At 43.4% G+C, this 25253-nt stretch overlaps 1 protein-coding gene and 1 long non-coding RNA gene across 4 annotated transcripts in view; one reads left to right on the top strand and one right to left on the bottom strand.

Moving 5' to 3' along the window:
• Nucleotides 1-17498, top strand: part of LOC125333795 — a 176121-nt gene extending 158623 nt beyond the window's left edge. For all 3 annotated transcript variants that reach the window (XR_007206969.1, XR_007206968.1, XR_007206970.1), the window contains 3 exons: nucleotides 7611-7797; nucleotides 12953-13101; nucleotides 13764-17498. This is a non-coding gene — a long non-coding RNA (uncharacterized LOC125333795). The remainder of the gene's footprint in view (nucleotides 1-7610; nucleotides 7798-12952; nucleotides 13102-13763) is intronic.
• Nucleotides 5899-14817, bottom strand: NMUR2 (neuromedin U receptor 2). The gene is made up of 4 exons (XM_048320027.1): nucleotides 14097-14817; nucleotides 9158-9242; nucleotides 7642-7767; nucleotides 5899-6650 (listed from the first exon to the last, which is right to left on the bottom strand). The coding sequence occupies exons 1-4, from the start codon at nucleotides 14814-14816 to the stop codon at nucleotides 6391-6393; spliced, it is 1191 nt and encodes a 396-aa protein (XP_048175984.1). The 5' UTR covers nucleotide 14817; the 3' UTR covers nucleotides 5899-6390.
• Nucleotides 17499-25253: the final 7755 nt, after the last annotated feature.

Genomic DNA, 25253 nt, shown 5'->3' with positions numbered 1-25253 from the left:
TGTAATAAAGGACCTGCTGTTTTCTGATTCTCACTCTCTGTGAAAATTGAAAAGGTTAGCCAGGTAATTGAAATCGGGACTGGAATACAAATAACGGTGTGAAAACCCTACAGCTGGCAAATAAAGTTGCAGAGAAAAGACTCAATCCTCAGTGGAATTTCTTAGCAGCAAAAAGCTGGATGGATGGAGAGAAGAGATGATTTTCAATATACCTGTTCCTCCTGGGAGGGAAGATAGGGAATGAGATGAGACCAGAAGCAACCAGACTGAGACTAACGCTCATATGAGTGTTCCTTGCTGTTAACGCAAGAGACACACGAAAACTGGGGTGTGCTGAGGCTGAATCAGTCCTTGCTGCCTCTTGGAGGAGTGCAGTGGGTTTGCTGGGATTTGTTAGGCTGCCATGTGAGCCCCAGCTTTGGGACTGGTTAGTGTTATAAGCAGAGAGAGCCAGCTCCACGACTCAGCCGCTCGTCTTGGGACTGGGATACACAACCAGAGCAGATGGATCTGGGCCAGTGTCAACTGCTGCTCGTCTTTGTTACATGCAGGAGCACAAGCTGGTTTCATCACTTTAAGCTAAGAGTGTGCTGCTGTGTCTCAGTTCCAATGGAGGGTCCTGCCAGTGCTGCTGAAACGGAAATTTGTATGTGCTGCTGTTTCTGTGGTTTGTTTTTCTGCGGGAGCAGGTAATGAGCTGGGGAGGAAACAGTGGTGCAGGGCTTAGGGGAAGCTGAGTTTTGTGGTAGTAACCAGGTTTGTTCACACTCAAAAAACCCCTCTGCATGCAGGATTTGCCTACCACTAAGCCAGCTAACAAACCCCAGTACATGCTTAAATAAACATGGTCAAATATACCTCCAGGTTCCTGCGTTAGTGCTTTGTTTCCTTCCTCCCAGAGAGTCTGGTGAGTTATTCTGTTTCCCAAAACTGTGACTCTTGTACTTTTTTGCTGCAGTTGCTCTGTGCTGCCCAACCCACCTGCACTGCAGTAATGAAAATACTTCTTTTTGGAGACTTTCCATTGAGTTCAGGCAGCTGTTTAGCACGTTCTCTGTCAGGACAGATCTTCCTGCCCTTGTCATCTCCTACAGAAGCAAAGGAAAGAAAACTGAAATGTTGCAAACAAATGCTGCAAATTCTACATGTGCTAGAGCTTTGTTGGAATTTCTCTGCCTTTTCAGTGTATCCCAGGTGTCCCAGAGGCACCTGCCCCAGAGCAGTGAACAAAGTGGTAGGTGAGCCCCTGGGGATGCTGTTCTCCCAGTGTTTAGTGGTGATTTAGCTGTGAGCCATTTGCTTTGCTCATTTGGAGCATGATTTTCATAGTGAGTCATTTCTAAGGGAGTCTCTTGGGTTCTGAAGAAATGAAACAAATTGAAAGGGTCTGATAAACATACCTGCTCTGCAACAAAGAACACACAGAACTCCAAGGTGACTTGTACCTTGTTGCCTGGCTGTGTTTTTCAGCTGCAGAAGATATGCATAAAAACTACCTGTAAAACACCTAAAGTAAATGACTGAAATAGGTCAGATAAATTGGTTTTAGAGCAGCTTCTTTCCCCCCTCATTTGTCTAGAAAAAGAATACAGATTTCCTCTGATGGAGATCAATTTGAAGACGTCTGAGTCAAAGGGTCTGCTGGAAAATCCACCTCTAGCCACAAAAATCCAACAGAAGCCTGTTCCTCTGGGAAGGAACTTGCTGCAATTCATAAAATAGTGTAAGAGGAGGATGCAAGAAAAAAGTTATTTGGGTTTTTACCATAAACACCTCAGTATTTCATTCACGAATTAGCATCCCAGCAGGAAGCAAATTATTCCAACAGCTCCCATACACCTAAAATTAATCCTTCTCTAAAAATTAAGTGGATTTAAGATACTTTGCCTTAAAAACATCAGCTACAGCTTTTCAGGTTTTCACAAAGTCTAGACAGTAACAGAAAGTTTTCTGGTGGCAAATGAGCTTAGCTCTGTGTCTCGGGTATGACCAAAGCAGGCTGTTGACTACCCAGAATGTAAATGGAAAGAAATATGGAAGAAAATCAACAACCCTTCTTTCTCTTGGAGAGGGTCTTACTTTATGGTCCACTTTGTACATGGCAAATTCCTTTTTCAGAGTCGGGGAATTGTGCAAAAGATGCTCACTGTATTTTGGTGAGTGGTAACCTACCCTAACAACCTCAAAAGTGTTTTTTTCCCAGGCAGGGAATCCTGCAGGGGACAGATTGGGCAGTTTGCTGCAGTTTCTTTGCAAACTCTTTTAATCCTCAGCTCACTCTGAAGGACATTTACCATCATTGCATTGACTTGGACTAAATTCTAAACCCAAATTTTAATCCTTGCAAGAGCTTGTTTAATTTCTTGTTCTTTCCCCTTTTTCTTCCTCAGTTTGTATACGGAAAGAAAAAGTCCAGATTATCATTCTGCTTTCATTATCATATTCCTCCTTGCATTAATATCCATTTGATATGGAGATGGCACAGCTCAGCAATTTGCTAGTTTGTGGAAAAAGAAACCTCAGTGGGGAAAATACTAGCAAGTGTCATAATGAACAGCAGAGAAAATGAGACAACTGTGATAAAACACAGAGGGAGAGCAGATCTGGCTGTTCCACAGCCTGGGAAGCAGCAGTTTTTGCTTTGGGACCCTCTCCTGGCCATGCCAACTGTGCTGCCCAGTTTTTAACCTCCTCCCCTATAGGAGCAGTTGTGCAGAGCCCTTGGATGAGCTCTCAGATGTGCAGAGTCACAAGTTCCATGGGGATTAGTGCTGGTTTTGTGCAAATATACCAGCTGAAATATGGGGTTTTTTTTAAGTACTGTGACTTGTAATGAGTCCTTGGTGTCCTGTGCCTGGTGCTGGCTGAACATCTGGGGAATCTCCATCTCCTGCTGCTCACATGAAATCAGAGGGAGAAACAGCAAGTGTGAGGATTTCTGGAGGATGGACCAGGCTTAGGAAGACAGACTTTAGTACATTTATTTTCATTTTACATACAGATACAGATAAGCATCTCTGCAGCTGAAGTGTACATTTAGTTTTACTGATAAGCTGTGGTTTAAACACTTTAAAACACAGTGGTGTTCGAAAACTCTTCAAATAAACTTAGCAGAACTGCCCACTTGCTGTTCATGGTGTTTTTTCCAATTGAGCCTGGTGTTAGATCTGAGCATCACTCACTGGCAAAGAACACAATTCTTCTCCCCTTTGAGTGCTTCCTTGCAGCACATTTCAGACCCTCCACATCTTGTTCACACTTTCTGCTCCCACACTTGCATGTTTCCCAGAGGGAAACAGAAGCAGAGAAATAAATCAATAGACATGGAGTCACGCTTGATTTCAAATAAATACAGTTTTATCTTCGGGGGAAAGAGAGTTGTTCTTTCTGGCACCACTTCGGGGGAAAGAGAGTTGTTCTTAATTTTTGTGCAACAGGATTTTTTCTCAGCCAGTTGCCAACATTTTTCAGCACTTGGCTATGAAAGCTCCTTAATGTATAAATAAAGGAAAAGCATCAGCTTTCCTGACATCTCTATCCATCTTCCTGTTTTTTTCATCATTGGATGCAGCTTTCAAAATGCAGGAGGTAAATATCAGAGCAGAGTGATAAATAACTCAAGCACTGACCTTTTGGGAAGAAAAGCCTCCAGTGGACATCGACTACATTTAGGGACAAGGTGCCTCAACTATTTTCTAGAGATTCTCCTTCAGGAATGAGGGAGTACAGAGCTGTGCAGTCACAGGGAATTTAACTCGGAGTCTCCAGTTAATCCACATTTTTTTCACTGCATTTATTTTATTTTTAGCAGAATTCAGAGGAGTTTTGACATGTCTCTCCCAATAACACTTTCACAGAAGGTTTGGTTTGGTGCAAGACTAAATGTTTTCAGCTTTGATTTTGGTATTTGGCCAAAAAAGCTGAGTAATTTTTGCTTATGAGTATCACTCCTTTTGACTGACAACAAATTAAATGTGATAAAAAATGCTTTGAGGACAAAAAAAAAAAGTTCAGAACCAGGTGAGTTCCTGATGATTTGCTTCTCACTACTTCTCTTCTAAAATTTCTTCATCCACATGCATTCCTCCCACCTCTGCTTCCCCTTCCTCACAAAACCCTTTTGTCTTCCCTTGGGACAGAAACGTGGCCATTTTATTTAAGACCACATGAAATCTTCATCCTCCAGCTTCACCCCAACCCTTGTCTGCAGGTCTGTATGCTCATCTGCAAGTCAAGGGATGCATTTTTCAACCCTGAGCTTTGCAGCCAAAGGTTGGGATTCTCCCATGAAGAGAGGAGAGGGCGGCATCACTCGTGGATGGCTCTCACTCATGGGTGGCCCTCTGTGCACCAACACAAGCTGCTGTCTCATCCTGAATGCATTACAGGTGTTCAGAGAGCCACAAAACCTTGCAGAGGAGTGTCTCCACCCCACGGTGGATGTGTGGCTATGTCGAGCTGCAGTGTCTCCTCCCCCCTTTGGCTATCTCTAGGACAGCTTTCACACAGCTGGGACACGGAAACCCCTGGGCTCAGTGAGGGATCTGCCCAAGGGAGGCGCAGGGTGTGGGAGGAAATCCAGCAGAGCCACTGCCCAGGTGGTCCCCAGGTGGGATCTCAGAGCTCGGAGCCCTGCGCAGGCAGGAGAACAGGGACAGGGGCAGCCCACAGGCAGCAAGGCACCACTGGCATGGCCTGTCCAGAGGGAAAACACGCTGTAATCTCTGGCAGAGGGAAAAATAATGCAAAATTTCTGCTTAGAAATGTAAATGTCACTGGTAAAATGCAAGTGTCCACTTGGGGGTGGCAAAGCATTTCAGCTGTGTCTTGAGGGAGCAGGAATGGCCTTTTCTCTGCAGGCTTTGTGTGTGGCTCTTCCCCTCTGCAAGGCTTGTTTCTCAAGATTGCAGCTGGTAAAAAGGGTCTGAAAACATTCCCCTTATGCTCCAGGAAAAGGTGACTCTCCAGCATGAGTCTCTCACCTTCAAGCCCCACAGTGAGAATCAAACAGAAAACTTCGGGGCAAACAAAATAAGAGGCCATGGTAACTGAGTACAATCCCTTCCTCCTTGGTAGGAAATGCCATCTGGGTCCCCAGTGACCAGAATGGAAAATGTCTTTATGCATACAGTATATCATCTTTCAGGAACTAATGTTCTTATTTGCTGGGATAACTCTGTGTTCTCTGACTGTGTAAGTAGCCTCCAGTCCCCTGGTGACACTCATGCAATGATTCTCTGTGGCAGTGCGTGCCAAGCCTGAGCCCAGCGTGGGGACTAAACCCAGCCCTGTGCCACGATGCACATGGGAGGCATTTCCCTGAAACAAAGTGAACAGGCTTTGAAACCTGTGAGACAGAATTCTACAAAATTCTTTATCACGTAATGGACTCCCCCAAACTCCCTTGGCAAAATTCTATAGGGCCCTGTCTCTGCAGTGAGCAGGGCCCAGGAATTTGTCAGCTTGGACGTGAGTGTACTGCCTTTAGGATCTGTTTGCACTTCTGGGACACAGGAAAGTTTTTCAGACCTTATATTGTGCTTTGTGGAAAAAACTGAATTTAGTAGATGCAATATCACTGCAAAACTCCCCATTTTATTGCCCATGCATCAGGTTTGTCCCAATCCCCTCTGTTGTGGATGCTGTCCAGGCTCCTTCCTGGTGATTGCTAACCCATGTAGGTCTCTGACTTCTGCAATCCACATGGTATAGGAGGAGTGAAGTCTGCTGAAGCACAACCACAGGGCTTCACTGGTGGAGACAACACATAAATATCCAAAGGTGAAGTAATGATAAGAAGCTCAGAAAGCAAAAGTTTGCTTTACACTTATTGGCTCCCTGGTTCTTCTGTCCCAGAAATAGCCATTGCTGGTGTTTATCAGCCAGCTCTGAGCTGCTCTCATTCCTGTTTGCTAATGTTTAACAGGGGAGGTTTGCAACAGCCATACCCTCAAGAAGGTCATGGCAGAGGGAAGTGGGACTGGCTTACCCAAACCTAGATGTGGGTAGACAAGGATTATGCAGAAAGTTGTCCCATTTCAAAATAAGTAAAAACTGATGGTTAGGTTGCTGCACAAAAAGCCATTTGCTAAGACTTTGCTAAGCTGATTCTCTCCCCCATGCTGGCAACACTGGGAGTTTCTCACCTTTTAAAGCAGCTCTTTGCTGGCACAGCCTGCAGTGAACAAACTCAGATTTCCAGCCCTCGCATCAGCTTGGGGGTAATACAGGGCTTCCCTAACACATCCTAAATACAGTCTTGCCATCATCCATTCAATGGGACACCTCCTGAGCTCGCTGAAATCAGTCTTTTAGGAAGGTCTCTTCTAGTTTAGTTTCTCAAAGTAATTTTCTTAACCTTCTCTCTCGCCTGGTTCACAACATGGAAAGTCACAGGCCAGTGGAGAGCTGAGAGCTGCTGACAGATGTCCTGTGTGTGCCAGGGAGACTTGTGTTTTCAGCAGAGTCCATGAGATTGTGATTCTCAATCACAAACATGCTCTTCTGGGATGAAATCTTGCGAGTGGGATGTTTAGGGGCACAGTGCTTGCAGCAAGGAGAAATCACACTGAGAAAAGCCATCCTGAAGCGCTGGGACAACAGGTTGTAAATTATGGGGTTTGTGGCAGAGCTCAAGTAGAAGAAAACACCTGGGAGAACAAGGGTGGGGGGAAGAGAGAGACACATTTATGTGTGAAACAATGTCAGAAGAGGAAAATCTCTTCCTTGCCTATACAGCTCCACCAAGCTTGGGTGCAGAGGGTAGAGACAGCAGCAGTGGAGCTCTGTTGCCTTCCTGGCACAGGCAGAGGGATGTCTCACCAAGGTTAGCTCAGGCACTGCAGCAAAAGGAAAGTGGGAGAGAATGTGAATTGGAGCTCACTCTCTCCAGCTGCTCAGGAACCAGCTCTCTTTTGAGCTGCCCTGACCTGCCTCCAGCACTGCCCTCATCCCCACAGCAGGGTTTGCCCAGCTGGTGCCCCATCAGAGCTGTCAGAGGATAACTTCCAGCCAGGGGAAGCTAATTTCCTACAACTCACCAGGACAATTGCACAAAATTGGATTTGTCTGAGCTGCCTAATGACCACATTCAGTGTTTTCCTGTGGCAGACTAAAGTAAGAGTCCTCTTTGAAAAGCCCTTCATTTTTTGGTTGGCAAGGCCATAAACATTTGGTTTCATTTCCCAGTTCTGAGCAGCATGTAAGGCTCTTGTCTTGCATTCGGTAATGTTTCCTATTTGCCCCAGAGAACTTGTGGAGGATGCCTCCTGCTCCTGTGCACTTCTTAAAAGCAGCTGAATGACAGCAGTCTTTACTTCTGAACATTCCCAAGAATGAAAAGCAGCTAGTAATGATGCATGATATCCGTTTTTTCCCCCCTTTTACTCTTTGTGACAGACATAAAGACTTTTTATTCAGACACTGAATTTGGCAACATGTCCAGATCTTGAAAGCTGCAGAAAACTTGCCTGCAGTTTTTATTCAGGCACCATTCTCATCACTGCCCAGCAAACCTCAAGAAGGTTTTCCATGCAAATCTCATGTCCCTACAAAATAAATGACTACAAATTACAAGTAAACCACTCATAAATACTTTTCTTTTTTGCCAGTCTCTGTGCAAGTGGAAGAAGAAAGCTTTACCTGACACCACATGAATTAAGTTGAACGTATTGGCCAAAGGCTCAGTCCATTCCACAACAAAGCTGAAGAAAAGCCGGTCTATATGGAATGGAGCCCAGCAAATGGCAAAAACTATCACAAGGACAACTGGCATGGAGAAAGGGGAGAAAGAAACAGGTCAGTAATGGGAGGATAAGGTTTACCAGCCTGCACAGGACAGGGAGTTCAGAAGGCTGGGTGGGAGACTTAATATACAAATTTTATTCATGGTTTCAAAACTTTTGCCATAATTTCTGTCTTACCATTACCAACAAAAAGAGCAATCTTTCCACTGATTTCTGTATTGGATAACCCAATGCATGTCCACAGAGTGACATTCAAACAGAGCAGGAAACAGCCAGGCAATGTTGGGGTATATATGGAGCCCAAATATATTCCAGGCTCAGAAAACCAGGCTGGCTTCAAAGTACAGTTTCTTGGTTCAGACAGTGACTTAAACTGTCTTAAAGAATAATGTTGTTGCAGGAAATATTGAAGGTGGTTTCTGTTTGCTGCATAAACACCATCTCAGTAGCAAGGTGATCTCTGCCTTAAAGACAGCTCCAAATTAGGAGGTGATGTGAGCGCTTTCAGGGTGATTGGAGCATAAATTCTCTTGAGTGTTACACAATGTGCAAGTCTGGTTAGGTCCAGCTTTACTTTGGAGTGGTTAAGTCAGCAGTAGGTGATGCACTTGGCCTGGCAGGACTGTCTCAAGAAAAGACAGCTGAGAGGGGACCTCATCCCTGTCTGTCCCTGTCTGCAGGGAGGTGTCAGAGGAAAGGAGGCGCCAGGCTCTGCCCCGTGGGGCCCAGCAATAGGACAGGAACTGATGCCCAGGAAGTTCCACCTGAACATGAGGCAGAACTTCTTTACTGTGCAGCAACCCCACACTGGAACAGGTTGTCCAGAGAGGATGTGGATTGTCCCTCACTGGACATATTCCAGAAAAATCTGGACACAATCCTGTGCTCTGGGATGACTCTGCTTGAGCAGGGAGGTTGGACCAGTGGGTCCACTGTGGTCCCTTCCAACCTGAACCATTCTGGGATTCCTGCTCATGAGCAGAGCTCATGGTGTAATGCAAAACAGATGCACATTCTGTAAAAATGTACAAGATAGACTATTTGAAACAAAAGGATCCTTGCTGGAGGGCTGCAAGAGCCAGTTTGGAGTGAGGGATTTTGGAGAATTGCTGTGCAAGCACCTGCCATGTAGGTTTGCTCAACCTCCTCTTGTGCTGGGGAGGAAAATTGGCTTTCTGAGTCTTTTGGTGGTTACCCTTGCTGCTGCATCCTGTAAGTTCAGATAAAACAGCAATAAGTTGGTGTTTTGTTTTGTTTTGGGGTTTTTTTTTTGTTTGGGGTTTTTTTTTGTTGTTTTTTTAACAGCTACTCATCTCATAACTCTTGTATCCAATAAACTTGCTCGATACCTTTCAGGATCTGGTCACACTCCTGTCTATGGTAAATAAAACATAGAAGGACTCACTACTTACACAGCATCTTGGTGACTGATTTCCTGGATGGTCTCTGAACATTCACAGCCATTTCCTCCACTTCCAGAGATTCATCTCCTTTCAACTGGCAAAAGGGGGGAAACCAAAGGACGGTTTAGACAAGAGAGCACATCCCCTCCAGACATAGTCTGTTTGATATTTTGATAGATGTAGTTTGAGAAAGCAAAATTTGGAGCCACTCAGGACTCACTGAAAAAAAATCTACATTTAAATTTTGGTTTTTGACTAGAAAAATGTGGAAGCTTTAGGTTCAAAACAATCTGCAGATTTTATGAGTCTGAACCTGTGTATTTACAGCAAATTTATCTTTCCCTTCCCCACTTACCTTTTCTCATTGAGTCAACACTTGGTTCACAGTTTATGTTCAATTCCAACAGTATTTTGCTAGGCATTATTTTCTCTTCTAGCAAAATATCGTTTGTTTGTTTATTTTCCTAAAAGTGTTCCCCACAATTAAGCACAAACCAATGATCCAAAAAATACCCAGTAAGGCCTCAGTACAACACAGCTGTAATCATTGGAAAAAATCCTGTAGAATTCAAGGGTGTTTGTTTCATGCCCTGAGTGCTGGGGATAGTTGATATTCAACCCATCTAATGAGCAAACCCCAGAAATGCTTCCTTGCAGACGGGCAGGGTGCATGGTACACACAGATTTAGCCACAGACTACTCAGGTACAACAAGGAGAGGTTTTTCTCCCACGGTTTTTCCTGGACTTCTAAAAAATGGGCATAAAGAGCAATAGGCTGATCCTCCCTGAAATCCTTCCCCAATAGGTTTATGGTGAGAGCACTGGTGCTTTGGTGACAAAAAGATCAGGTCTAGAAAAATAGGACAATTGATTTGAACACCAAAGAAATCATGTCTGGAAAGTCCATATTTGTCCCCAGCTTCCTGCAGTGGGAACTCCTGATCAGCCAACAGCTTTGGCTGTTTTCAGCTGAGAGAAACTGGAAACAAAACTTTTAATTACACGAGACGATATCAGGAATGAGGGAAAAGACAGAAATCCTGTGGATTTGTAAAAACCTCATGAAAACATGCTAGTTGTGCCATTTGCCTTTTACACTGTGACTTTGCTTTCTGATTTCTGATTAATAACACTTTTCTGTAAGGATGATGAAATGAGTCCTTCTTGCAATGCTCCTTTTATTCTATTTATAAAAGGAAAAAACATGTAAATGGAATTATAATCAATTATAGTGCAATTCAGCCTCTCGTGTTTTACATTATTCCCCTTGTAACTTTTAGTCATAGCCACAGTTGCTTGAGGAAAAGACTCAGTTGATTTGGAACACATCTAGTGATAAATGATCAGATTTATTAAAACCCCTGGATTCCCTTCAGTGCTTTTCAGTCTCAACAGTAATCTATTCCAGGCATATTCCAAAGCCTCAGAGAGTACAGTGTGCTGATGCTGTAATAAACCAGAGACACATGTATCTTTATTTTTCACCTTCCTTCTGTTATTTTGATGATGCTGTAAGGCTCCTCTTTAGCCTCAAGTGATGAAGGTGTAACAAGTAAGAATAACTCAGCAGCTGCAGTTTAATGAAACAATGAATCATTAGAAACAGGGAGGGAAAAAAAAAAATAAGTGAGTCTATGGCAAAGGTTGTAACTTGAGTTAATGCCAGTGGTTTGAGAGGGGTAGAACTCCAGCCCAGGTGGTGGTTACTTTTACATCACTGTGATGTATGAGGCTGTGTAGGTTTGAGAGGAATGTTACCCTTTCACTGCAAGAGAATTAAAAGTGACTGGAGCAAGAAGCTGAAAATTGGATTTTCCCCTCAGATCTTTATTAGCGACAGCATTTCATCCCAGAAGTCAAAAGGCAGAGTGAAATTAGGGTCTCACCTATCCCCAGACAAACCTAGTGAGGTTTGCAAAAGAACTGTTTTCTGTAATCTGCAAAAGCTGAACTGTTTTCTGTAAACTCTTTGGCCTGTCTGACACTAGTGGTGATCAAAGCTTCTCCCCAGCTGATGGAAAAATTGATATTTAAACCCCACAAGGCTTGTGCTAAAGCCTGCAGTCCTGCCTGATTAGGAGATTTGGCTGAAGCAGTTGCTGCTGAGCTGCAGCCTTGGTGTGCCCTTAACTCACCCCCACAGCAAAGGAGAGCTGGCCACTGGGACAAGGACTGCTGAACAACCTCCGTGGAAAGAGGACAGGCTCTGGAAGAGCTGTGCTGGGCTCTGCAGAAATTAGCCAAAGGCAGTCACCATCCACAGATGATTCTGGGCTTTTGACAACTGGGCATTTGGGGGCTGAAATAGATTTTGATGATAAAATCTGGACCAGATGTGCTTTGGCTAGAATAAGTTGTCTTGCTTCAAAGACAGCTAAATTAAAATTGCCAGTGTGTATATTATTATTAATATTATTATTATTATTACTGTTATTATTAATATTGCCAGTTACTGAGGGGATGAGAGACTAAGAGAAGAATTGGAACCTTGGGAGAAGAATCATCCAGCCTAGGCTGTCAGAAACCCTTGTTAAATAGAGCATAACTTTTAGACAAGCAGTGATCCACACCTATGCCTGTGTCCTTTTAGGAATCAGTTTGAAGGAAATGGGCACACACTGAATCCTGCTGCAATGCAGACTTCTTCTGAAGCAATCCCAGCCCATCTCAATCAGTGTTCCAGGGATAAACTTCCACGAGCAGCTACTTCCCAATGTTCTCATCTCCTCCCTCTCCTCTTCCTCCTCAGCTCTTTGGTTGTGGGTTGCAAGCAGTAGCCCAACAGCTGCACTGGGTTTGAAGAGCCTGGATGATTTAGGGATTTATCCTAAAGGTATCTGTGATTAGAACCCCATTAAAGAGGCAGCAGGAAGCTTCCACAATGAAGTCTAAGGAGTTTACAGTGCAATGATCAGTGTCCTCTTCTTTACGCTGGTGCTGGACAGATCAATTGACCATAACATTGCAATATTAAGCCATCAGGCCTTAAAATTATACCCAAGTAGATAATGAGGTAATCAACCATTTCACAGTGAAAAAGACAAATGCATTTTTACAATTTTCAAGGAATTAAATTGTAAATTTACTCAGTTACCCTATGACCCATGTTTGCTGCCTTCTCACAGCTGCTTGGCAGGTCACCTGTTCCCTTCTGCATTGCGTCCTGAGACTCTCCTGCACTGGCAAAGCTTGAGGGAGAAACTGGTGAGGAAATGCCCTTTCTACAAAGCCTGGTTGTGAAAAGGTTACGTCTCTGTTTGCTGAATTTGAGCTGTTGTACAAACTTTGGATCAACCCTGAGCTTTTCTACTACATTCTGTGAGTGATATGTGGCACTCACGAGACTGCAGGGTGTTGCTAAAGCCTCACAGGTTTCATCCTCTGTGAGTAGATAAGAAGTGTCTCCTCTTGGAAAATTATATAAATATACATCATTCTTCTATCACTTCTGTTGAAGAAATGAAATCATCTTGCCCAGTGCAGCTTGGAGATAATGCAGATCTAGCCAGGATGGATCCTGTTGAAATTTGGAAGTCTGAGCTGGATATACAGAAAAACAGAGGCACAAACAGTGAACATTACTGTCCTTAGGAAAGACAGCTTGAACAATTGTGTGAATTTGCAGAAGTCCTGGGGGATCAGCCCTCATCTGGTACTGAGCTTCTCTTCTGGGAGGGGTATAGGAATATCTGCTGCTGCAAATAGAAGTTATTGCAACCTTCAAGTTTTCTTTTTATTAATTCAGGGATTTATCTTTTTCTTTTTGTAACAACTCTATTTTCAACACCTTTCATTCCCTTCAGGTCTTATTTTGCAAAATATTCATTGACACTATGTAAAGACCCCTCAACAGCCTCCAGACACTGGGGATAGTTTAACCCATTCACTGCCTCGAGGATCTGCTCTGTGATACAGATTTCTGTCAGTTAATCCTTTTTTTTTTTTTCCCTGGGTAAGTAAAAATTGCTTCTGTGTAATTTCAGGGAACAGTAAATATCAGCCAGCCCAACAAAATTATATACACACCAGCAGAGATTTGGCTGAGTTTCTTGCACATTATTTAATAAGTTCATTCATCTCTGTTTCTTGCTATGGGATCAGACACATCTTTGTAAGCTTTAAGTTATATTCAGTGCCGTAAAACAGGATTTATATTGTCTAAATGTCTGTAACTTATAGAAGAAAGCACTCATCAGGTCACTGGGATTAGCAGTGCATTTCAGTGTTGTGCTTCATAGTTTTATAACACTGTGATCCTGATTGTTTTATCCACACATGTACATGATGGATACTTGGCAAAAGTAGTCTCACTTTCTGAAGAGAGAAGGAATATAAGCTCTAAGGTAGCCTGGTGAAACAAGGCTGTAGTTACATAAAGAAATGATTGCTGCATTTGCTAGCTGCAGCAAAAAGGTAACGTTTTAGTTTATGAGAGCTTCGTGAGCTTTAACAAGTGAATATTATCACCAGCTGCAGGGAAGGAAAAGGAGAAAGTAATGCAATGGAAATTCTACAGTCACAAGAAAAGGGAAAACAAATAGGACACAAGATTCAATCACTATTCATCTTCTTTTTATTCTTTCCACATTTTCCTTTTGGTCCGTTTCTTTCTAGTCTCTACTGCAAAGGTGTAAATCTCTGGGAGGCTGGAATCAATCTAGAGACTTGGGTGTTTCATTAACATTCAGATGTGAGCAGAAGTGATGGTAAGTTTTTATAAGATTGGGGTAAATTATTCCCCAACATAGCTATATTAATTTCAGAATGGGATTGCAACCAGAGAAGGAGCTGGATCTACTGTTTTCAGAGGTTTGAAACACTTTGGCTGTTTTGGGGAGAAAACAGATGGGCAAGAAAGAGGCGCAAAAATCACTCAAAGCCACATATAGACACAAACACACAAGAACGAGCCAAGGAAACACTGAGCACAGTTGGAGAAGGACTTACTCTTAGCCCCATCAGATAGTACAGCACACTTATCACCCCCATGGGCAGCACATAGAAGAGGAAAGAGGTGATCTGGACAATACAGTTGTAGATCCAGAGGGGCATGACCACAGTGCAGGTGGCAGAGCCGGGGACCAGGGTGCCATTGGGGAAGTGCTGCAGCACGATGCCGTGGGTGCCCGTGTTGGGGAGGGCGAAGAGCACGGAGAGCACCCAGAGAGCCACGATGGTCCTGAGGGCGCGCCGGCGGGTGCTCTCCAGCTTGGCGCGGAAGGGGTGCAGGATGGCGATGTACCTCTCCACGCTGAGCGTGGTCACGCTGAGGATGGAGGCAAAGCACACGGTCTCGAAGAGCGCCGTCTTCAGGTAGCAGCCCACGCGCCCCAACAGGAAGGGGTAATTGCTCCACATCTCGTAGACTTCCAGGGGCATCCCAAAGAGCAGCACGAGCAGGTCCGAGACTGCCAGGCTGAACAGGTAATAGTTGGTCGGGGTCTTCATGTTCCGGTGCTTGAGGATTACGAGGCAAACCAAGAAGTTCCCCACCACCCCGACAATGAAGATCACGGAGTACACCAAAGCCATGGGCAGGAATAGGTGGCTCCTCCTGGGCCCACACAGGAAGGTTAAATAATCCTCAGTGCTGTTTAAGTACCCCCTGAGACGTTCTTCATGTAGAGCAAGGTGGTTTAACCAAGAGAAATTACTGACCCAGGCCATGGCTGGACCTGCTGAAATGTTTCACTGCTGAGGTTGGTTGTCCTTTCTGTTTCTCTGAGCAAGTTTGCTCACTTTTTGCAGAGATGGAAGGAGGGGTGTAGTTGCCTTGCCAGCCCTGATGCACAGAGGCACTGAGGATGTGAATGAGTGTGTTTGCCTGGCTCTGGGTAAGGTTTTGCTGCTCAACAGCTGTTCCCCTGCACAGAGCCCCTCAGCCAGAAAGCCCCTCCTTTCCCACATATTCATTGGCTCGCTAAGTGCGTTAGATTATAGAGTACAAAAAGAGGTTCCAGCCACTTGCATCAGCTGCTGTGGCTGATGCATTTACAGAGTCAGAAATGTGGGATTTAGGGAGCTGGGAATCTGAAATACAGGATACAAAACCAGCTGCAGGTTATTTGTATTTGCCAGAGGGGAGGAAAGCAGACCAGAAACACCCCCAAAACTCAGTCTAAACAGCTTTTACAAAATGATAGTGATGCTACATCCAGTTACGAGCCACAAGCAAAACAAAACAAAACAGAAGATTCTGACATAATTTTGCTTTTCAAATCTCTGCTGATTTTTATTTTCTGTTGTCTATGGCAAGTACTTGGAGACAGACTTTGATCGGTAGAAAGCCAAATGGTTTTTGTAGCCATTTATGTGGAATTATAATGCTTCAGCCTTTTTTTAAACACTGCAATTGTTTTTCTCCTGAAATCTTCTCCTGACAAAAGATTTTAATTGCAATTCTTATTGACTTAAAAATATTTTCTCACTGTCCAAGTATGCTGGAATTTGATCCTATATTCTTAGAGAGCCTTGTTTTGGGAATATTTCTGTACAACATATTATTCCATATTTATTGCCCATGGGGCATGAACTTTTATAAACTCTTATTTCTTCATGAATGACAAGCATTCTGCAAACACACTTTCTGAGCAAAAAAAAGAGTGTCTCCTGCAAGGATCACGGCTGTGCCAAAATAGATCATTTATCTCTGAATGAATGCTTGATTCCTTACCGAATTTCTCTAAAACAAAAAAAGTTCCAAGTCTGTAGATACAATTTTCTGAGATTCAGAAAACATTCGCCTGTTTGGAATTGAAGAGATGCAAGATCTGAGGGTGAGTTTATGGGATTTTTGCCAGCTTGGTGTGTGATTTTTCTGCCCAGAACCTCTTACAAGGTTCAAGGCCTCCTTGAAGCCTTGTAAACTTTTTACATCCCTGACATCCTTTGGCAAGGACTTCCTTGAATCTGCTATTTATGTGTGTATCTCTTTTCTCTATTTGACTCTTTAGCTTGACTTCTCAAAAAAAAAGATTGTTTCAATAAGCACAGACTGCCTCCAAAACAGCAGCAGTGTGTGAGGAACCAAAGGTTGGTCCCTTTGAGGCACATTCAATGTGTGGAGCCTGGGAATTACTGTACAGTCACTTAAAATGTGAAAGACATGGAAGGTACCAAAACAACCATACTAAAAGGCAGAAGCAAGTCTCTTGTGATGACTTTCAGACCTGCTGAAATTATCTCACACATAAACTGTCTCAGTCAGAAGGACCCAACTCATTTATTTTTAGCATTGCACAGAGATATTTTGTTCAGCAGATCGAAAAGTTTTACTGGATTATTGAATAACAAATGTGCCCCTTTGACCTATTGCTCCCTTCATTAAGGATTCATCTTATAGCTATTCGCTGCATTTTAATGTTGAATTTGATCTTGATCTGCTGCTGATGTAAGAGGTAGGAGCAGAGGAATCGTTAGTCGGGTTCCTGGCTGACACCCAGATTAACTCTTTCGGAGCACAGCAGAACATAAGTATTTGAGAATTTGTGCAAGAATAAACATTTTCTGTTCCTCTGCTTAACTTTCAGGTTCGTAGGGTATTTTTTGTTTCATTTTTTTGCTTGTTTGTTTTGTTTTGTTTTGTTTATTTGGGGCTTTTTAAAATTTTGTTTTGTTTTGTTTTTTTTCCCCACATAATCTCTTAATACTTAATTTCTTTCCGTTTTTGCTTTTTCTTCCCCTGGTAAATTCCACCACTCCACACGCTGCAGCATGACTGAGGTGAGTAAACACTTCTGAAGTAGCTACCAAATTGGCTTCATTTTTCTTCTTGCACATTAACCACTGTGAAGAAAGTGAAGTGGAAGATTGAGTCTGTTCAGCTTGAAGCCAGTCTTACAGAAAAGGAAACCAAAAAGGATTGAGTTATTTACTAAAAAGCCAAAAGGGCACTAACACCCACTGTGATCTCTGTGAGAGGAAAGCAATGGGCTCTAGAAACACATCAGGTTACCTGAAAGTGTGGGTGTGCCAGACCCACCTGTGCCTACTTCCACTTGTTCTCAATCCTTTCTGATCCTGCTGAGTGCAGATGCTGACAGCCTGTAAGAATAGAAGCAGAAGAAAAACAGATAACCCATGGAATGATGTTGCTATGACCACGATTATGTTGCAGATGGAGAGGACAAAGAGAGTGGAAAATATATTTCAGTTCATTTCTCAAAGTTTTATTTGTGTTCTATATCATATCTGTCTCAATAAGGACAGAAGAATGTATCCAACCAAAGACTTGCTTTGGCTCTATATGAATGGAAATATTTTATTTTTATGACTGAGACAGAAAATAAAAACAAATTTTCCTTATAATAGTAATATTAAAGCATTTGGTATTTTTCTCTATAAAGCAAACTTCATTGGTGCTTGCTTTTATACACTCAAAGGAGGAGGGTGTGCTGCACGCTGGACTTGGAACTGTGCAGCTTTGTATAATAGCAATGCAAAGAATGTAATGTACTATTTCCATTAATGTAGTGTAATAGTGGCAACATTAACCCAGACAAGTTTTTTTGGCACTGTGCGAGAGTCACAGTGAGGCACTGACTATGTCCTCGTGCTGGTGATGTCTCTTGTACCACGTTTACATTGTGGAACATTTCCCTTTGCCCGTGGAATGGGCTGCAGCACATCCCTGGCTTCCACTGTGAACAACAAAATGCACATTTAAGAAGGGCTGAATTCAAGCACCTTCATGTTTGTCAAAGCCCTTGTAAGGGCATCCATTAACTACTTTATATCAGTACCTGGTGAATAATTGGAAAATTGGGCACATTAATCAAAAGAGGCAGAGGACAGTGGAAGTTATCCAGAGTAGAGAAAATGGATAAATGCTCCACTGGCCACACTGACAGAGGGATGTACTTTGAACTATGAGCCATTATGATGGACTCTTCTGAACATTTGTTTATCTCAGAATGGAGACTTGCATTCATGCAAAACAAGCTATTTTTGGATATTTTTATCTTTGTGGTGAGACAAGGAGGTTTCTCATCCAGCTCCATGAGCTCTGGTTGTGGAACTGGAAATAACAGAACTGTGTGAATGCGCTGGTGTGCCACACGAATCAATTCTGTTGGATTCTGTCTGTGCAATCCTGCACTTGGCATCCAGGACTTGAGCTGACATCTCTTAGCAGACCTGCAGGGGATCTGCTCAGTGTTTGCAGGAAAATGCTGCACTGCTTACTGTGCACACACCCTTAGGAAGGCATCCTGTTTCACTGGAAGGGCTTGGAGAGGTTCTGGGTTTGCCAGAATTCTTGTCAAGAAGGTCCAATATTTTTTATCTTCAGCAGGTGAAGCTTGGCCTTTTTCTAATTTCTAATTTCTGTTTGCAGATTCTGTTGTTTCAGTGGTTTCTCCCCTGCAATTTGGGGATACTGAAGGCAGAGGCAAAAGCCTTTAGAGGTTCTGTGTGAGAGAGCTGCTCTCTGGCCTGTCTAAGCCTGAGTTCACTGCTCCTTTCATGAGCCTTTCAGAGCTGCCCGTGGGGCCACACAATGTTCTGAATTGCAGCGTCAAACACCCTGCTTTAATCCTCGGCAGTACCGTGTGTTTCTGTCCCAGAGGAACACAAAGAAGAGGATGCAATAAGAGGGTGCAGAGCTGGAAAGCAGAAATGTTAAGCCATCCTAAACTGAAGATATTAACACAATTTCCTAGAAAAATATAGCCCCTCACCCCTTATAAACTCCTGAGCTATAATAATAGATCATGGATTTGACTTGCCTTTTCTCCTTTGAAAGTCTTGTTTGAAATGTCCACTACAGTGAACAGCTGGAATATGAATCCTTGTTTTCCTAAGTACATTCAGTATAAAATTCAACATGACACCAGACACACAGGCACATTCTGTGCATTTTCTCTCCCTCAAGGCTGGAAGAAGGAGCAGCTCTATTACAAAAGCTGGATCTGCAATAGCCTTTCCATGCCTCATTGTAAGCCATTTTACAATTACCTTGGCTCTTCACAGAGAGCTTTTCCATAGCTGTGCATGACATCTGAAGTCCCCAGGATATCAATCAACAGATGTAAGAAGTGGATTTCATGACTACAGTATAAAATACCAAGAAGGGCACCTCTTTGCCTGGAGCAGCTGGCAACCTACACAGGCAGTGCAGACACAGGCCACCTTAGGAGTGAAACCCAATTTGACTAACTTTAGTCATTAAAACCAGCAGAAGAGTCTTCACAGATTTTTCAGGTTCCTACTTTAGTTAATAATTGGAAGAGGAAACTCCAGCAGGGATTTCTCCTAAGCCACAGCACAAGGTAAGATACATGAAATTGGGTAGCTTAGTTTTTCTTATTGTCTGTAGAGGGTAAGTAGGTAATATCTTCAACAGCAAGCTTGTTAAACAGCTGAGATTAATTTAGACCTCAGTTTTGTACATCCCCTTCCCATCAGGCTTTAGAGGGGGCCATGTACAGACTGTTTTTGAGAAGTTGTTTAGGACAGCTGAAAACAGGGCCAGAGAGGCAGCCAGCAGGTGCAGGGTGAGGACAGTCCAGTGCTAAAAGTCACTCCATACTCCTCTCTTATCCAGTGGAGTGGTCCCTATTGACACATCTTTCAACAATGTGTTGCTTTGTTAGTATTGACTCCAGAAATTACTGGGAATGTTGTCTTTCATTTTTAGAAAGCCCTTTGTGTGTTGTTTGTGTGTGTGTGTGTTCTCCTGCTTTGAAGAGGCAGTGGGTGACAGCCAGGGATGTGGCTCAGGCTTGATATGCAGGAGAGCAGCAAAAAGAGCTGAAAAAGATCCCTGGTACAGAAAATCTCATCATACTGAATGTGTCCATCGTGTCAAAGGGACTTGATTTACATGGGAGAGGATGAAAGGATTGTCATGAGAGAAAATGTAGGAAGTCACAAGCATGGTACAGGATGAGTCAAGTTGTCTGAACCAGGAGGGATCTGGTACTACAGGACTCAGATTTACGTAGGAAGAATCAGATGATTCAGCACCTCTCTGTGGCTTTCTGCACCCATTCCAGTATCGACACTCCGCTGCATCTCTTCCTCTCCTCATGCTGGATGTTTCTCAGGAGAGCTCGACTCACTTGGTTGTCTGACCCAAAAGAGACTTAATTTCCCTGACACATCAGAGTTATTTTTCAACTCACATCCATTTGGCTTCTGTTCCAAACTTGGGGTTTGGGAGAGGATTTTCCTCCAACGAAAGAAAAGCCATCCATATCACAGAGCCTGCATTGTGCCTGGATGGGTGTTGGACATCCTGATGAGACAGAAGGAACCACAGTGACAATCTTAACATATTCAAAGAAAGGTAGTGATGTATTGTGCTACTGGAGGTGGTAGACAGTCAGGAATTTGTTATAGGACAACTGAATCCATCAATGTAAGTGATAAATGGGACACCTGGAATTTACAAGCATGTATCATATATAAATCTAATACTAAGAGAAATATTAAGAGAATCCCTTTTCTGAACATTTCTCCTTTTAAGGGTTGGTGTGGAGGTAGCATTGCTGTAAGAAAGAATAAGATAATTGGAAAAGTTTTGTTCGTATTGGAATACTATATGCACTATCCTGCAGAAATGCAGTGATGTGTTAATTATATTCTCCAAAACATTTTGTTCAGAGATACTTACATAATAATAATAATAACACAATTTAAGAAACTGGAAATTAGAGAGCATTTCTTCCCTCTTCTTGGAATTTCAGAAAAAGCTTGTTTAAATTACCTATCTGTGTTTAAACTTGCCTCCCCTAAAAGAATCATTCTCCAGACACTTTGACAAAAACACTTGTCAAGTTTCCCTTCCCTCCTGCCTCAGCTGCTCTTCAGGTTGCTTTTTAAGTGGTATTACAGTGATCACTTGTTTTTGTGTCACATTGAGAATCAATATTATTTGACTTAGAATTGAAGGAATAATTTTTATGAAGAAGGATGTGCATTAATTTAGAACATTAATATGCTGACAGATGATGCTCTCTTCCTGCTCTTTTCCCCATTAGACTGGCCCCAGGAGTCATATCTTGGTTAAGTTAAATGCAGCGAGGGATGGTAATGTTCTTTTGAATGTCTCCTGCTACAAGGTTAGAGAGAGAAAGAAAACTCTAGACACAACAGTGATGCAAAAATATGAGCCAGAGGCATAATTTGCCATAGTTTTCAAATGGCCTAATAAGCCTTACACATGGAAAGCAAACTGGATGAACTTATTAAAAAGCTTTCTTCAAATTGTGCTGGACACCACAAAAACATTTCAGTGTTTTGCCACCCACTCAGTAGTGAGATGACCCCAGGCAGAACTGCAAAATAAGGTAAAATATTCCATCTGTGACTTCCAGAGCTGAGGAGCAGAACCAGGAGCAGCCCCCATGCAGTGAGGACAGCTGTCCTGTACAGGACTGGGGGTGGGGTTGCATGGCCTCAGTATCCCTATGACCTGTGTTTTGGGATTCAGTGACTTTATTAGGATTCAGTGACTTTATTAGTTCTGCTCCACCAGGATTTAGATCAATCTGCCAATAAGGAGCCTTATTCCCCCTCACTGAAACTGGAGGTGAGTGTGAATCTCAGGAGCTTCCCACAAAAGCCCTGCAAACAGACAAGGAGATAAAGGCTGTGCCTTCTTCATTTCAGATGCAAAACAATGCAGTTTGGACATTTGTGATAGGACAAAGGATAGGACAAGGGGGAATGGTTTCAAACTGCAGGAGAGAAGGTTTAGATCAGATATTAGGAAGAAATTCATTACTCTGAGGGTGCTGAGGCCCTAGCACAGGTTGCCCAGAGAAGCTGTGGCTGCCCCTGGATCTCTGGAAGTGTCCAAGGCCAGGCTGGACAGGGCTTGGAGCAGCCTGGGATAGTGGAAGGTGTTCCTGGGGTTGGAAGGAGATGATGAACTCAAACCATTCTATGATTCTGTGATTTTCTTATACAAGGGGCACTAAGGCCACAGCTGCTGCAGTGCATCTCTCTTTATTCTTCTCCAGTGCTGGTTTAACTGCAACTGCACAAATTTGGCTTGGTCCTCCTCCCTTTACTGGGACACCAGCAGTGTGGGCTCAGCATCCAGACTCAGCATCAGATATTTTACCTAGCCAAAACACCTTTGTTATCTGCAGATTTGCAAACCTTGATCAGAAATCAGATCTGAGCTGACCCAGAAATTGATCTGCTGTGATCATCCTAAATGCTAAACACGTCTTGTATTGACCAACATCTGAACCTATTCTGCAATACTTTTAATGAAAGAAATTTCTGCACCGGATAGAAATGACTCAAATCTGAGTCAACACTTGTTCTCCTCTCAATACAGGAAGTTGTATTTAAATAAGTAGTAACGTCAACTCAAATGGTATCAGAAATAGATTAGGTTAAGGAAAACAGAACTAGATAGCCTGATGTTTTATTTTTCAATTCTGTTTAGAGATCAATGGCTAAAGATTAATGTTGCTTGAAACAAGAAAAGCTTAATGATGGCTTGCTACAGCGGGGATTACAGTAACACGCATATATCAAACCAGGAGTCCCGTGGAAAGGAAATATATATGGACTGATTCTTGGTAGATGTTTCAGAGATGTTTATTTCTCCAGCCGCATGGCCGGGATCTGCTGAGGAACTCCTCCAGTCATGGGACCCAAGGGTCCTTCCCCCACAGGGGAACACAAAACAACCGATGGGGAACGAGGCTGAGCAGGGGCAGGGAAACCCCGTGTCTGTCCCCTCAGGACCCCTCTCCCAGGGCTACACGGCAGGGGAGGAGACCCCAACAATGGCTGGTGGGACAAAGAAAGGAAATAAAATGGATGAGGAGACCTAACAACCTTGAAGCAATAACCTGGTAGGAAGAGAAACAAGGAAACACTGAGGATTAGAAGTAAAAAAGGACAAAATGGATTTTAGACATGGAAATTAATAGGATATACCATGTGAAAAACAGGGGAAGGAGAGAGGAAGGAGAGGGGAAGGAGAGGGGAAGGAGAGGGGAAGGAGAGGGGAAGGAGAGGGGAAGGAGAGGGGAAGGAGAGGGGAAGGAGAGGGGAAGGAGAGGGGAAGGAGAGGGGAAGGAGAGGGGAAGGAGAGGGGAAGGAGAGGACCTGTACAGAAATAGGATCACAGGATAACAGGCTAATGAAGCCTGGGAAGGACCTCTAGACTTCTTCACTCCAGCCTCCTGCTTAGATCAGGGTCTGCTGTGGAGTCAGACCATGGGGTGACCTCCCAGGTGCTGCAGAAGTCTTTGCTTTCCCAGTTGAAAACAGACCAGTTCTCTCAGCACCCCTTCAAGGGCAGGAGCTCCAGACCCAAACATCTTGTTGACCTCTCCTAAACTTGCTGCAGTTTGTCAGTGCCATTGCCTAATTCTGGGGACCCAGAATTGGATGCAGTGTTGCAGATAGGAGCCTGTGAGTGCTGATTTGGGTGGGATGAACACGTCCCTCAGTCTGCAGGCTCACAGCTGGATCCTGTCCAGATTGAGATCTACCAACACCCCCAAGTCCTTCCCAACAGGGCTGCTCCCCATCCAGCTTTACTCTGGTGTGCACTTGCCTGCCTTTCCCAGCACTCTGCTGAGTGGAAGCTCCTACCTCTAAAATGTAAGGAATGGCCCTTTGGCATTGTTATTTCCAAGACAGCTCTGTGTATAAACCCGATTAACACCACACTGTTATTCATTATTCTCTCTTCTGCTTCAATATCACTCATTCATCCCAGAAGTGAAAGGGAGCAGTATCCACAGACTCGCTTTATGAGGTGTCTGGGAGCATGAGTCTCTCTGGTAGTAATGAGATTTTGAATATTAAAGGCTGTTCAGAGTTTTGGTTCCCAGGCTTATCTTACCGGTAATAGAGGAGAAATATTGTAACACAAATTTTCCCGGATATGAGAATGTCTTACTTAAATATCCACCTTACCATTTTCCTGGAAGATAAAATGCATGAGCTGGTACTGGATAGTCTGCTAGCACTATGTACTAATTTGAAAACAAACCAGTGAGAGGCACCAAGTCAGAATAAAAATTTAATGGGGAAATTTTAAAAAAAGGAAAAAATAAAAGAAAACACTGGTACAAACTGACAGAGTCAAGATACAACCTGAGTCCCTGTTAGGCAGGGTGGTGGTAGCAGTCTGGTAGAATGGTGGCTGCAGTCCTCTGAAGCGGTGATCCTGTAGAAAAGGATCTGCTCCTCCAAAGGCCCAGTGGTGGCTGTGTAGCTCCTGTCCTCTGGAAATCCAGTGGAAGGGTTGTCTCTGGTGTTCAGAGTCCCAGATTATATCCACGATGGGATGCTTGGTTCCTCCCTCTGGGTGGAGCATCTCACAATGGGGTAATGAGTCATGAGGCCAAGTGTTGATTAGGCTCATTAACAGAAGATAGTCCGGAGGGAGTTATCTCTGAGTCAGGCGGCAGGACAATGATGGGCCATTAACAGAAAGATAGTCTGGGGGGAGGAGGCAAGGGAACAGTGCCCCACCTGGTTTCAACAGCTCATGAGGATGGTAATAGAATACACTGCAACCCAGGACACAGTAATAAAAAACATTTAGGATTTTTTTTCTCAAGGCATAGAAGAATTCCAGAGTTAGAAGAAAGCTCCTCACCCCAAGCCTTGTTGATTGCCCTTGCACTGCCTTTACAGTGTTGATCTGTATGTTTCCCAAAACTTCTGGGTGTCCCACAGCTGCCAAACCCTCTATCATCACTGTGGTTTCCCTTCATTTCATCAGAAGATGCTGTTCTTGCTTTCTTTTGGTTGACAATCACCAGGGTCTTACACAACACCCATAAAAATTAAAGTGATTTAACAGCAAACAACTGAAAGGGAAGAGGTGCAGGTAGTTCTTTGTGTGACTTTCATATTTGCTAAGAATTTTATAGGGCCCTGGGAATATATGGAGAATATGTGCCACCAATCTTGTGTAAAAACCAGTGAATTTCCTCATATTTGGGAAGGTACAAGGTTTAAAGGATATCTCATAGTCAGAGAGAAAAAAAGAAGAACCACTCTTAGTGGCTAGGTGGAAAAATGTTCAATCTGCACATCTCTGGTCCCTTTGGAGGAACATTTATTCACAGCCCTAAATGAGACTTCTGATGGTGAGTGTGCAGCTCCCCCCCAGCTCTG

The sequence above is a fragment of the Corvus hawaiiensis genome, chromosome 15, assembly GCF_020740725.1.
Source record: "Corvus hawaiiensis isolate bCorHaw1 chromosome 15, bCorHaw1.pri.cur, whole genome shotgun sequence".
NCBI classification, from domain to species: Eukaryota; Metazoa; Chordata; class Aves; order Passeriformes; family Corvidae; genus Corvus; species Corvus hawaiiensis.
Note: the sequence above shows the minus strand (reverse complement) of the source record. Positions and strands in the feature narration are given on the sequence as shown.

Excerpts from the sequence above, each read along its gene's own strand:
- NMUR2 (XM_048320027.1), bottom strand. The coding sequence starts at position 14,816 with ATGGCCTGGGTCAGTAATTTCTCTTGGTTAAACCACCTTGCTCTACAT. Across the intron at positions 9,243-14,096 it reads ACTATCTGATGGGGCTAAGA|TTGAAAGGAGATGAATCTCT; the intron begins GTAAGTCCTTCT and ends CCCTTTTGCCAG. Across the intron at positions 6,651-7,641 it reads CTTAATTCATGTGGTGTCAG|GTGTTTTCTTCTACTTGAGC; the intron begins GTAAAGCTTTCT and ends TTGTTCTCCCAG.